Genomic DNA, 14,438 nt, shown 5'->3' with positions numbered 1-14,438 from the left:
AATACCAGTTCAAGCTTATCTATTAATCGTATTATGTGGATGAACGATGGTGGACGATTGTAGGTAGCCATAAATGAAAACGTCAGAGATTATTTCTGCTTCTGTAAAATCAACATATATAATATCAGTTCTGTAGGTATCAATAATAATTATGGTCAAATTAACACAACTAGATTTAGGTATAATAGTTTGATATTTAGGGCATTTCTTCTTTAACACAAAATATATTAGACTATTTCTGCAGCATCTATTCACCACTTATAAACCCTAATGTGTCCATTTTGTTGAATAATCTAAGACAAAATATGCATGTATATAACCTAATTTTCGATTATTATTTCCTAATCACACAAATCGATTCAAGTATAATAGTATGATTTTATGGTCATTATGTCTATAACAAAAATATTCGAGTAAAGAACAATTAGATAACTAAAAAAACCATCTGTACCTGTATTTGAGACGATCCTTCAGCCGTGATGACGAAATCGATTTCGTTCGTCAAATAATCTACGTTCTATGATGTTGGAGTAGGGTGTTTCCGGTGGTTTGATAATGAAGTGGGATGGTTTAGGGTATACGAAGAATTTGGATGGTTTTGTGTTCACGGTTTGTTCTCGGGCATAATATTGAAAAATGTGTATATATATGTTTATATATATATATATATATATATGTGTGTGTGTGTGTGTATGTGTGTGTGTGTGTGTGTGTGTTTTAGAATTATTTGTATTTGTATTTGTATTTGTATTGTATACATTGGTATTAGTAATTTAAAAGGTAATAACATAAAGTAGATTTTTCATGGTAAAAAAAACTAACAAAAAAAATTAACAAAAGACATAAAAGACATGTTGCATAAGTCATTAAAAAATATACTCATGGGTGTAAAAAAAAAAGGTAATCAATCATATGTTTTAACAATTTTTATGTGTCTGCAACCTCGTCTCCTTCCTCATGGTCTTCTCTAAAGTAGATTGTATTATTTCCAGCAACAACTTCATTCAAAGGTTGAACACCGACTGAAAATGGCGGTAACTCGTCAAATTGCTCGTACTCATCCTCATCAACAACGTTCTCGACACCAACAATCAGCCGTTTTCCATACTGAACCACATGCCATCTAGGATCCTTTGGGTCTTCGATAAAGAATACTTGAGTAACTAGTTTTGCTAGAATGAATGGTTCTTCTTTATATTCATTGGTGGAAAGATTAACAGTTGTAAAACCATCTTCATCAACTTGAACACCGCGATCATTAGCAACCCACTTACACTTGAACAAGGGTATAGTGTACGAATCACCATAATCTAATTCCCATATTTCTTGAATGACACCATAATACGATTTTTTGGCGATCCTTGATCTTTCTTCACGATTGACCATGGTGAATTCCGTCGACGAGGCTATCACCGTGACACCGCTGTTTTGGGTTTTACTCTTCTTATCTTGAGCTTTAGTGTAAAAGGTATACCCATTTATGTCATATCCTTGATATTGGAACACATGTTTAGGGGCGAATCCCAAAGCTTCCACCGTTTTATCAATATTTGGAAGTGTCCTCCTAACTTTGTCTTTCAACCATTCTGAAAAAGTTTTTTTATGTTAATTTGCCAACCACTTTGCACTCTTTTTAGGGTATTGTTGTCTCAAGAACGACATGTGTTCTTGTATGAACGGATCAATAGATGTAGTGTGTTGTAAGACATTAAACTGTGCCTCTTGATAATCGGAAACATTTGAATAGCCCGTCTTGCACCCAAGTGTCCCTTGACCTGATAGTCTTCCTTCATGACGACTTTGTGGAATCCCGACACTTTTAAACCCATCCATATAGTTTGTGCAGAATTCGATCACCTCTTCGAATGCATATCCTTCAACGATACTGCCTTCTGGTCGATTAAGGTTCCTTACATAACCTTTCAAGATACCCATATATCTTTCAAATGGATACATATACCGTAAGAAGACTGGACCACATACCTTTATTTCTCCTACAATATGAGATACCAAATGAACCATGACATCAAAGAAAGAAGGTGGAAAGTACATCTCGAGTTCGCAAAGAGTAAGTATGATATCTCTTTGATATTCATCCAGCACACCATGATCAATCACCTTTGAATGAATCATGTTGAAAAATAAGCATAGTTTTGTAATTGTGTGTCGAATACGGTTGGGTAGAATTCCACGAATTGCGATAGGAATCATCTGGGTCATTAGTACATGACAATCATGTGACTTCATACCAAGTAACTTCAAATCTTTCATCGAAACCAACTTCCTAATGTTAGCAGAGTATCCTGATGGAACCTTAATACCATGTAAACATTGACAAAATTTAGTTTTCTTAATCTTCGACATAGTATAACAGGCCGGAGGAAGAAACTTGGTGGACCTTCCATCAATATCTTTAGGTTGTAGCTCTGGTCTGATATTCATTAATTCCATGTCCCTTCTAACTTTAATTCCATCTTTTGTTTTTCCAGGAATGTTCAACAGTAACCCTATCAAACTTTCACAAACATTTTTCTCAATATGCATAACATCAATACAATGTCGGACTCGTAAATGCTTCCAGTAGGGTAATTTCCAAAAAATAGACTTTTTCTTCCAAATACCTTTGGAAAACCAACCCCTTTCTTTCCCAACACAACATTTATATTAGCAACTTTGGAGAGTATAGTTTCTCCATCCAATGGTGGTGGTAGTTTTCTATCCTCTATAGTACCATCAAATAAATCTGACTTTTTACGGTACGGGTGATTCTCGGCAAGCTCTCTCCGATGCCCCATAAATGCAGGTTTCTTACAATTTGTGAGCCATATCGAGTGAGTATTTTCCTCACAAATAGGACATGCCTTTTTCCCCTTCGTACTATATCCAGACAAGTTACCATAAGCAGGAAAATCATTAATGGTGCAAAAAAGCATTGTCCGTAGTTGGAAGTATTCTTTCTTGTATGCATCATAAACGTGTATGCCGGTACTCCATAATTCCATCATTTCATCAACTAATGGTTGCAAATAAATATCAATGTTGTTTCCAGGTTGCTTTGGGCCTTGAATCAAAAGAGACATCATTATGTATTTTCTTTTCATACATAGCCAAGGCGGTAGGTTATAAATGCATAGAAGAACATGCCACGTGCTGTGACGGCTACTCAAATCTCCGAACGGATTAATTCCATCTGAACTGAGTCCGAACCTTATATTCTTCAAAATCTTTATCAAAATTTTTCCATTGAAGTGAATCGGCCACATGTCGCATTTTACCATCATTTTTATGATCTTCAGCATGCCAACGTAATAATTTTGCATCTTTCTCATTCGCAAATAGTCTCTTTAATCGTGGTATGATAGGCAAGTACCACAATAATTTTGCAGGAGGTCCATTTTCCGACACATCACTATCAGCATTATCAGTCAGTTTTCCACGTTTATACCTAGATGTACCACATACCTTACATTGATGTAGGTCTTTGTCTTCATTCCTGTATAACATACAATCATTTGGACAAGCATGTATTCTCTGTATTTCCAATCCCATTGGGCACATTAATTTCTTTGCTTGGTATGTTGAAACCGACAAGTCATTACCTTCTGGTAGCATTTTGTTCAACAACTCTAACAGGCTAGTGAAACTTGTGTCGCTCCAACCATTGTTTGATTTTAAGTTAACCAGTTGTATCACGGCGGAAAGTTTTGTAAAATTCATACAACCGGTATATAAAGGTTTTTCAGCGTCAACAAATAGTTGTTGTAATCTGTCATGATACTTATCAGGAACATTATCCTCCATATCCAAATCGTCAAACATGTCATCAAAATTAACATTATTGTCACTATTGTATGAATCTTCTTCATTATCGGTATCGTTATCCGAAACAGACGGGTTAAGGTCAGCTACTGACTCACCATGAAAAGACCAACATGTGTACCCTCTCATAAATCTGTGTGCAATTAGATGACTTTTGATATCGGTTGAATCAGCATACCACCGTGCATTTTTGAATTTCTTACAAGGACAACAAATTGCGTTGTTTCCTTTTTCTAGTTGATCAGTCTCGGTAACTGTAATAAATTCATCTACACTATCCATAAACTCAGCGGTAGCTCGACCTATCTCGTACATCCAAGTATTCCGATCCATCTACAAGCAACATTGAAAAAAGTTAATACATTATTAATAATAAAGAATTTAGAAAGTTGGAAATAGGACTAGAACCCACGACCTCCTCTCTACCAAGCAACGTCCTAACCATCTAAGCAATTGTGTTAACCTGACAAATTTACATTTATTTTCTTTAAAAATATCACTTATGGTATAATGTAAAAAAAACCCCAAATCAAAATCAATTGAGTTTTTATCGATCATAATCCCATTACCTCATTATCATTTCTCTTTTGTTATCGGTCTGTGTTCTAAAAAAAACCGCCAAGCAACCCAAATCACTTGAATCTGTAAACCCTAATTGTTCGATACCCTATTCGATTTCTCTTCTATTTTAGATTCAAACTCTGCACGATTCTACTGTGCTACCATGGCTTACACGAAGCATTGTATTACAAGAGAAAAAGAGTGTCTTTCAAAGGTTAATTCCTACCAGTAATTATAATCAATAATTAATTATGTTTATTTGATAATCTAAATTTATTACTTTTTTTTTGTTCAGAAATAAACGTGAATATTATTGTGGCGCAATTAGTCTTTGAAATGGGTTTGGTTATGAGTTCGGTCAATTTCCTTGTTATTGCATATTGTGTATGTGTGATATGTTTGCTGTGTTATTCATAACACAATAATAAGACTGGATTTGTTTGAAATGATATTAAGGTGTATAAGCCTGTGTTTGTTGTACTATGATCTTAATTTGTATATGCATGTGCTTAGATGTGTGTCTTTTCTATTGTATTTGATGTGTATCTTTTCTATTGCATTTTGTGTACAGATGCAACAAAAAATTAAAAAAAAGAAGTGTAAACAAACTGAAAAAGAAGTCAGCTGTTGTTCAGTTGAACATTGAATTTGACGAGTTTGGCCAAGCCATTGGAAAAACCCAGGCTATTTTTTCGACCAACATTGGCGTTTTAACTAGGACCACTTGTGATTTCCTTGTAAAGGATTGGAAGCATGTGTCTCCTGATCAGAAACAAACTTTATGGAGCAAAATAAAGGTATTTAAATCTAAGATTTTGATTAATTACTATTTATTTATATATGTTACAACATTCAACACTTACAGTAGATTACATTATACAGGAACTTCATAATATTGAAGACGATTTTGCACGAAAAACAACACTGCAAAAATGCAACACAACGTTTACGAGATTCAAGCGCAAGTTAAGAACGTATATGGATGAAGGCAAGCTTCCTTATGTGGAAGTAAAAGATTACGATTTCATAACTCCAGAAAAATGGCAAAAATTTTGTGCAATCGAAGCTACGCCTGCTAGACGAGTAAGTGCTATTCAACCTGATTTGTATAAGGTTTGGAGGTACATTTTGATATTGTAATGCTTTGAAAAAGTCATTTAATCGCATTAAAACTGTGTAGAAACTAAGAGAAAAAGGCAGAAAGAAAGCTTTCAAAAAAGCAAAAGAAAAGTATGCTCGAGTTGGTCGTTCAGGATATCGTGGGAAAAAAGCACAATGGGATACAGAAGCAAATGATCCTCATAAACGTACACCATACCACAATATCAAAGATCCTGCAGTGAGGTATTACGTGCTGGGCAGGATGAAGCCGGATGACAAAGGGAAGACGGCAGTAGAAACATTTGCGCCGCTTGTAGAGAAAATTGTAATATATTTATATTTGAATTTTTAGACTAACCAACTCATAATTTTTCTATAATTGATTACTTGTGTTTTTTTTTCCAGGTTAGGACAGATAAAGAAGGCGGGGATGCCTTGTTAACTCATGTGGGGAAGGAACACGGTGGTCGAAAAAGGGGTATAAGTAGCACAATAGGATACAGCAAAATCACAAAGAAATAGAAATCAGACGATAAAGGAACGAGGGTAACTGATTTAACTGATGTTATGTTTCTTACAATATTTAAATGCTTACTTACTACATTTTATATTTCATGTTTGCTAATCAGAAATCTCAGGAAAACCAAAAGCATAATGATGAAGAGAATGTTGTTGATGAAGATAATGATGATGAAGAAGAGAATGATGATGATGAAGAAGATGTAGATGATGAAGAGAAAGAAGATGATGAAGAGGATGTTGATGAGAATTCTGGTCATGAAGATGATGTTGATGATGAAGAGAAGTCTGATGATGAAGATGATGGTGATAATGAAGTGGAAGGTGCTAATGAGAAGTCTCAGGAAAAGGAAAAGCTTGATGATGAAGAGGATGAAGAGAATAATGATGATGATGAAGAAGATGTTGATGATGAAGAGAATGATGAAGATGAAAAGGATGTTGGTGAGAAGGCTGATAATGAAGATGAATGTGATAATAAAGTGGAAGGTGCTGATGAATGGCCTAAAGAAAATGAAAAGAGTGATGATGGTGAGGATGTTGATGATGAAGATAATGATGATAATGATGAAGAAGATGTTGATGATGAAGAGAATGATGAAGATGAAAAAGATGTTGATGAGAGGGCTGATGATGAAGATGAAGTGGATTGTGATGATGAATGGAAAGTTGATAATTTAGTGGAAGGTGCTGATGAAGGGGAAGGTGAAAGTGAAAAGGATGTTGATGAAGATGAGGATGTTGATGATGGAAAGGATGTTCAACATAAGAAATTCACCAAAAAAATAGTGAAACAATCGAAACACATAAAGGTAACTGATTTAACTAAATGTTATTTTTTTCTAGACTTTTAAATTACTTACCACATTTAGTTATTCATATTTGTTAATGAACAGGATGTTGAAAAAGAAAATCCTGATGAAAATTTAAATGTTCATGACAACATCAAGGAAAAAAAAGATGCAGTGATTGAAGAAGATGCAGAGTATGTTTCATATGATAATGTCCAGATGGTGATGAACGAAGACGAAGAAGAAAATGTGGATAAAGAAGAAGATTTTGTGGTTCGAGAAATAAAAGATGGAGAGTCTAAAAAGGTTAATGAAGCAGAAAAAGTTGCATCATTTTCTGACGATGTTGATGAAGAAATGTTGATGGAAGAAGTTAATACAGGGCAAGATCCACTGATTAGACTTATTGATGCAGGGCTAACAAATTTCAGAATGAAACCCAGTCCTCCACTAAGAAGAAGGAAGTCTGAATGAATCTTATTACAGAAGCTTTCAAAAAAATGTTTTCGTCAAAGATGGCACAGGTATGAGTAAGAACAATCCAATAAAATTATAATTTGTGATGAATATTATTGATGCTAACATAACTATGTTTGTTAATGTATAGTTGTGACTCTACTTTATATTGGAGCTAATGAATATTTGTGATGCTCCTTTTGTATGAAGTTTTGATCTGCTAATATAACTGTCTTTGTTTATGGTAATTTGCCAATGCAACTGTATTTAGGGTTATGATTAGGGTACTGATTGTACTTTGGGTTATGATTGCCACTGAAGGTGGTTATAAGGTCAACATTGCTTATCATATTGGTTATTGGGTATGATTTGACATGTATACTACCTCATGGGTTTTTTTTTTCTAAATTGGAGTGAGCATTGAGTTATTATTACTTCACCAAACGAAACGTAGGTTGGTTTCTGCATTAGGCATATATATATATATATATATATATATATATATATATTAGAATAGGTTTATATGTTTGGTTTTCTTTTGGTTGCCATAGTGTGCAGCAGGTAAATAATCAGGTTATCCAGGTTTTGTTATCCAGGTTTTGAGTTGTTATTACTTCACCAAACATAGCGTTGAGTTATTATCCAGGTTTTGTTTAAGCTGACCTGGTTGGTTCTGCTACTACTATCAGGTTGTGTTTGCCTATTGTTACTATATAGTATAACTTTCGTTCATTGCATAATAAGGGTTTATATGTTATAGGTTATATATATTGTGTTTATATGATGTTAATAAAGTTTAAATGTTGTTAATATAGTGTTGTATGTTGTTTAGAATCGTGTTGTGTAATCTGGCGTGTTAAAACAGTTAGATGGTTGTGTGTCGTTTGTTTGTCCAGTTCTGCTCCAGGTCTGCACTACATGTCTACAATCGTGTTGGGTAATCGTGTGAATCATGGTGTGTTATATAGTCAAATTCTTGTGCTATAGATCCAATCAAACATGTGTTATAAACCTGATTTATACGCATGCTTCAAACATGTGTGAATCATGTGATATATTTATACAAACTTTCAGAACAAATGCCCAAGTGTATAAAGAAAAAGAAATATTCAATTACCTCTGATGATGTTGAAGTCTCCATTATCTTTGAATCCTGCGACGAAGCTAAACAAGCAAACAAGAGCAAGCCGAAAAAAACAAACAAAGTGTGTTTTTATATTTATGAAAAGATTTTTTATATTTTATATTATTTATAACTTCAATATAAATCTTATTTATTTAAGGTATATAAAATTTTATAATATTATAATTATATTATATATACTTATCAAAATCCATTCCTAGTTATCAAATTATTTCCTAACTCTTCCGTAACTAACTAACTTCCTATTAATTAGACGTATTTGTTTATTAACCCCGTTCAATATGGAACCCTAAATAACCCGTTTCATTGTTTGTTTAATTAGACGTGTTCGGTAGTTTCGGTAGACTAACATTAACAGAACTTTAAGGGTTAGGTTGATTAAACGAAGATCGTTAATATATATATCCCGTTAACTTATTTAGACGTGTCACAGTTAAAGGCGTTACTTACAAACTAATTAGACGTGTGTTTTGAAACTTATTAGATGTGTTAAACATTTAGACGTGTTCCCGGCAAATCTAATTAGACGTGTTGCCAATTAGACGTGTTGTTGTTTCATATAGACGTGTTCCTGGTAGACATAATTAGACGTGTTGTTAATTAGACGTGTTAGTTGGAATACTTTTTAGACGTGTTGTCAATTAGAGGTGTTCCCGGTAAAAGTAATTAGACGTGGTTACCAATTATGAGACGACCCGACCCAATCCATAGGGACGAATACAATAACATATGATTACATCGCGAGGTACTTGACCTCTAAATGATACATTTTACAAACGTTGCAATTGTTTTTAAAAGACAACCTTTCATTACATCAAAAGTTGACAGGTATGCATACCATTTCATAATATCCAAACTATAAATGACCTAATCTGTCATTTACTTAATAATAATCTTTAATGAACTTCAACGACTCGAATGCAACGTCTTTTGAAATATGTCATGAATGACTCCAAGTAATATCTTTAAAATGAGCTAATGCACAGCGGAAGATCTCTTTCAAACCTGAGAATAAACATGCTTTCAAGTGTCAACCAAAAGGTTGGTGAGTTCATTAGTTTAACTTAAACAATCGTTTCCATCATTTTAATAGACCACAAGATTTCAGATTTCCATTTCTCATAAATATACGTCCCATGCATAGAGACAAAAATATCATTCATATGGATTGAACACCTGGTAACCAACATTAACAATATGCATATATAAGAATATCCCCATCATTCCGGGATCCTCCTTCGGACATGATATAAATTTCGAAGTACTAAAACATCCGGTACTTTGGATGGGGCTTGTTGGGCCCGATAGATCTATCTTTAGAGTTCGCGTCAATTAGGGTGTCTGTTCCCTAATTCTTAGATTACCAGACTTAATAAAAAGGGGCATATTCGATTTCGATAATTCAACCATATAATGTAATTTCGATTACTTGTGTCTATTTCGTAAAACAGTTATAAAAGTTGCGCATGTATTCTCAGCCCAAAAATATAAAGGGTAAAAAGGCAAATGAAACTCACGCATATAAATATTGTAAACCAGTAATTAAAACAGTGCATGTATTCTCAGCCCAAAAATGTAATGAGTAAAAGGGAGCAAATGAAACTCACGCATATAAATATTGTAAACCAGTAATTAAAACAGTGCATGTATTCTCAGCCCAAAAATGTAATGAGTAAAAGGGAGCAAATGAAACTCACGCATATAAATATTGTAAACCAGTAATTAAAACAGTGCATGTATTCTCAGCCCAAAAATGTAATGAGTAAAAGGGAGCAAATGAAACTCACGCATATAAATATTGTAAACCAGTAATTAAAACAGTGCATGTATTCTCAGCCCAAAAATGTAATGAGTAAAAGGGAGCAAATGAAACTCACCCTACTGTATTTTGTAGTAAAAATACATATAACATCATTGAACAAGTGTAAGGTTGGCCTTGAATTCACGAACCTAAATTATTTATAAATATTTATGTATTTGTCAATATTTGTTTAATACCTTAAGTTAAGTCATAGTGTACCACAATCCTAATGCTCGAGTCTAATATGCAAAGGTCGACAAAAATTAGTTTGACTCAAAATAATTTCCAAAATTTAAAAAATGATTATTGTATAATTTTAAATATCGTCGTTTTATATTTTTTAAAATATTTTTAAAAGATTTAATAGAGTAAATAATATAATTCATTTATTAATTAATACAATTTTATATTAAAGTATACTTTTATATATCTTAAGTAATAAAATTTATAAAGTTCAAATATTGTGATAGATTCTATTGAGGTAATTATATAATTTGTATTACATTTTTATTTGATAAAATAGCATTGATATTAATAATAGGTAAAAGTCGTATTATTTTGTAATAATAATAATAATTATTTTATTAATAACAATCAATATTTATATTTACTAAACATGATAATGATAATACTAATAAATATTTTAATAATAATAATAATAGTAATACTAATGATAATAACAAAAATAACATTTTCAATAATAATTCTTTTATTGATAATAATGATGATGATGATAATAATAATAATAATAATAATAATAATAATAATAATAATAATAATAATAATAATAATAATAATAACAATTAGATAAAAAAATTGGAACAAAGATATAAACGACGATAATAATCATTTTTACGAAATTTCAATTGACTATAACTTCTAATCCGTCCATCAAATCCATTTGCCATCTAAAGGAAAAGTTATTAATTTTTCACTAGCTTTTTAAAGACATGCATATCTTATATCTTATTTCATCCTTAGTATTACAACCTTTAAGATTCAACATAACCTATCTAAGGGCAATATCAAATGTACAAGCATGCATAATCCTATATTCTCGAGCACTAGTCAGGGATACACTATTAGTAAATAAAAGTTAAGTTATGAGTGCTCACGTATCAATATTGAGGTTCAATATTGTAGGAAAGGTACGTAGACGCAATGGAGATGACAAACACTAGATTGACTTCATGAGCATAATCCCCGAACATTACCCATAATCTCCAAAGCTATAACCCATAATTTCCTTAGCCCTATCCTACTCATAAAACTCATGTTGCAATAATTCGCGCGTATCCCTTGTCGTAGTATTTTATGTATAATACTAGTAATATTACTCCTAATAATACTAATAATAATAATAATAATAATAATATTAATCTTATAATAATATAAATAATATAAGAGTAATATATAGATTAGAGAGATATCGATCAATTGATATGAATGGAACTAGAACCAAATTTCGTTCAACTTATAGCATTTTTTTTTTCCTACCTAACCCCATCATTGTCCAGCAAAAAAAAAAAAAAAAAAAAAAAAAAGATAAAACTTGCCGACACTCATATTTACATACATTGCACACATAACACGTAAACTATATTTTATTTAATATAAATTATATTTAATCTTTAGAATTAATTAAATATTATATTATATTTACGCTCATGGTAAAAATTTAATTTTTATAAAAATGACACGGTCGTGGTCTCACGACTCATGTACCACTTTCGGTTTTTCGGGCGCACTTTCGTACGTTTAGAAAACTAGCCTTTTACGTTACGTGACGTGTACCTTTTACAAAAATTAGACTTACTCAACAATAAATTACCTTATAAAAAATGTAATTTATAAAATTGAGTGTTGTGGTCATTTACTTTTATAAATCAGTGACTCGTTGTTTAACAAAATATTTTATTTTAAATTAAATGTTTTGTGACATGTACCTTTATTATGAACTAGACTTAAATTAATTAAAAACCAACCCACTCAAAGTGTAACTTAATCTTTTGAGTGTTTTGGTCATTTCCTTTTATAAATCGACGTCTCGTTATATAACAAAATATATATTTAATCTTATTAGTTTGAATCAAAACGTTTTATGACTAAAATAAAATATATGTACATTTAAAATTTATAAACTTATACATAATACATATGTTTGAAATATTTATCTAATAATATAATATTTTACTTTTCAAAATTAATTATATTTCAAAGATCAATATATATATATATAACATTAAAATCGTGTGAATACAAGATATTGTTATATCACCTAACGATTATGCTCAAAAACTTAATCTGATATAACTTATTTATGCGCCAATCTTTACTTTAATTCTTCAAAGGCTCTAGTTAAAATATCTAATTATAAACCGAATCAATGAACAAGGGTTACTATCTTTTACTTAACTAATATATCTAATATACATAATCACGTTCTATATACGTTGCAAGTTATCAACCAAGTGTTATGAAATTCAATCCTCCACCAACCTTTGACTAATCCTCGATAAGAACACTGTCATTCTTGCATGCGTATCATTTCACTAAATTTCCGAATACCGTTAAAAATGTAATAGTCTCTTAAATCATAGTGGACCTTACGACGGAGACTCGTGATCATAATTCAATGTATCTGATAATTCAATCATTTGATATTATCTTTTAATTCTGTTAATAACTATATTGAACAAATATCGAAACAAACTCGTTTGTGTAAAGTATTATATATCTAATACTTTGTTAACGTTTTCAATTATCAGTATACACATAATTGTTCGTGAATCGTCAGGCATGGTCAAAGGGTAATTGATTACATGAATATAGTTTTCAAACTTTCGAGACTCAACATTACAGATTTTTGCTTATCGTGTCGGATACATATAAAGATTAAAGTTTAAATTTGTTCGGAAATTTCCGGGACATCACAGTACCTACCCGTTAAAAGAAATTTCGTCCCGAAATTTGATCGAAGTCGTCATGGCTAATTATAAAAATGTTTTCATGACGAATATGAGTTGATAAATAGAGTTTTATAATCATTGAGTAATATAGATAAAACAATTTGATTATGCGAAGAGTATAAGTGAAGCTATCGCAAGAGTGTGAAATGAGTAAATGTAGGATTGTTTTAACTGATGACGTAGTCATGATTGATTTCCGGAGTTTAAGGGATTTAAAGAAAATCTTCGTAATACGATTTGGTTCTTCGACGATCCAGGAAATCAGGATCTTTTCTCATTAAATGCAATAATCCGTTCTAATTGCCCTGTCGGATATTTCACTATAAATCCACCGTCTTCGTTTCCTCACAACTCACACTTTCTATTCCTTTTCTTCCTCAATTCTTACTTTAAATTATTCGTTAATATGCTTCATCCCATCCTGATCCTTGATATACTCCTAACCTTCATATCTGTCATTCTTCTCTTTCATCTTCCGCCAGAAGAATCTATTTACTTCTATTATACTCTTGGGTTTATTGTTTTTCTAGTCCTCCCGTGTCTTTATATTGCTATCTGCATTGACATCTACGGTTTATAATTTACTGGTGGTTGTCGGGTTTTATATCTTCCCTTATACTTTGATGTTCCTGCTTCTGTCTTCTATAATCATTGTCATCCACAGTTAATGTTCTCTTCTATTTGCTGCAGTTTATACCCCAATTTTTGTTTCGGAGCTTTGTCCTTTCGTTTCTTCTTCTTGCGATTAAGTAGCTCTTATAATGATCCGGAATTCATAGGTATAGATTCCAGAATGAATATAGTAATTGTTCTAAGAAGGAAATGGAAATGGTAAAATCTGGATTTGTTAAATTACCGGAATACCCTGGAAAGAACCGAATCATCAAGAAATATTTTCTTGATATGTTTAGAGATTAGATAGAATGTAAGAGTCGTGTAAATGGCACATGATGACGGTATGTTCTGTGAATCATCACGTTCCATTAGAAACTCAGCATGAATTACTGTAATATAATGACGTTGATCAAGTGTCATTATATTATACTAACCCAGGCATCAGTTCCCAACACTACTTCAAAAACATTCATATTCGAATTTTTCAGAATTTAAAAAAAAAACTAACACAGTTTCTTTTATGTTGCAGATATTACGGAGAGATAAATGATCTCAGATAAGAATAGTTGTGATAATATCTCCAGAAATATGGAGAATATGTATAATGAAAGATACGAAGATATCTTATAATATTTAAGGTGAGATGATGATGAAGAATATCT

The 14,438-nt window shown here is 31.9% G+C and overlaps 2 protein-coding genes across 2 annotated transcripts; both read right to left on the bottom strand.

Annotated features, from left to right (window-relative positions):
* Positions 1 to 927: 927 nt before the first annotated feature.
* LOC139897389 (uncharacterized) lies at positions 928 to 3,080 on the bottom strand. Its single transcript, XM_071880084.1, has 3 exons — positions 2,622 to 3,080; positions 1,629 to 2,532; positions 928 to 1,586 (listed from the first exon to the last, which is right to left on the bottom strand). The coding sequence occupies exons 1-3, from the start codon at positions 3,078 to 3,080 to the stop codon at positions 928 to 930; spliced, it is 2,022 nt and encodes a 673-aa protein (XP_071736185.1).
* Positions 3,081 to 3,180: 100 nt separating this feature from the next.
* On the bottom strand, positions 3,181 to 4,393 carry LOC139897380 (uncharacterized). The gene is made up of 3 exons (XM_071880079.1): positions 4,389 to 4,393; positions 4,246 to 4,282; positions 3,181 to 4,152 (listed from the first exon to the last, which is right to left on the bottom strand). Exons 1-3 carry the CDS (start codon positions 4,391 to 4,393, stop codon positions 3,181 to 3,183), a joined length of 1,014 nt encoding a protein of 337 aa, XP_071736180.1.
* Between the last annotated feature and the right edge of the window lie 10,045 nt (positions 4,394 to 14,438).

Source organism: Rutidosis leptorrhynchoides, chromosome 1, assembly GCF_046630445.1.
Source record: "Rutidosis leptorrhynchoides isolate AG116_Rl617_1_P2 chromosome 1, CSIRO_AGI_Rlap_v1, whole genome shotgun sequence".
Classification (NCBI taxonomy): Eukaryota; Viridiplantae; Streptophyta; class Magnoliopsida; order Asterales; family Asteraceae; genus Rutidosis; species Rutidosis leptorrhynchoides.
The sequence above is the reverse complement of the archived record's forward strand: the minus strand, read 5'-3'. Positions and strand labels throughout refer to the sequence as shown.

What these genes read in the sequence shown, in the direction of transcription:
- LOC139897380 (XM_071880079.1), bottom strand. An exon ending in GATGGTTAGGACGTTGCTTG is followed by an intron (nt 4,153 to 4,245) that starts GTAGAGAGGAGG and finishes TGTTGCTTGTAG; the next exon opens with ATGGATCGGAATACTTGGAT.
- LOC139897389 (XM_071880084.1), bottom strand. Translation starts at nt 3,080, where the DNA reads ATGTCTCTTTTGATTCAAGGCCCAAAGCAACCTGGAAACAACATTGAT. An exon ending in AAGGGGTTGGTTTTCCAAAG is followed by an intron (nt 2,533 to 2,621) that starts GTATTTGGAAGA and finishes ATGCATATTGAG; the next exon opens with AAAAATGTTTGTGAAAGTTT. An exon ending in ACAACAATACCCTAAAAAGA is followed by an intron (nt 1,587 to 1,628) that starts GTGCAAAGTGGT and finishes AAACTTTTTCAG; the next exon opens with AATGGTTGAAAGACAAAGTT.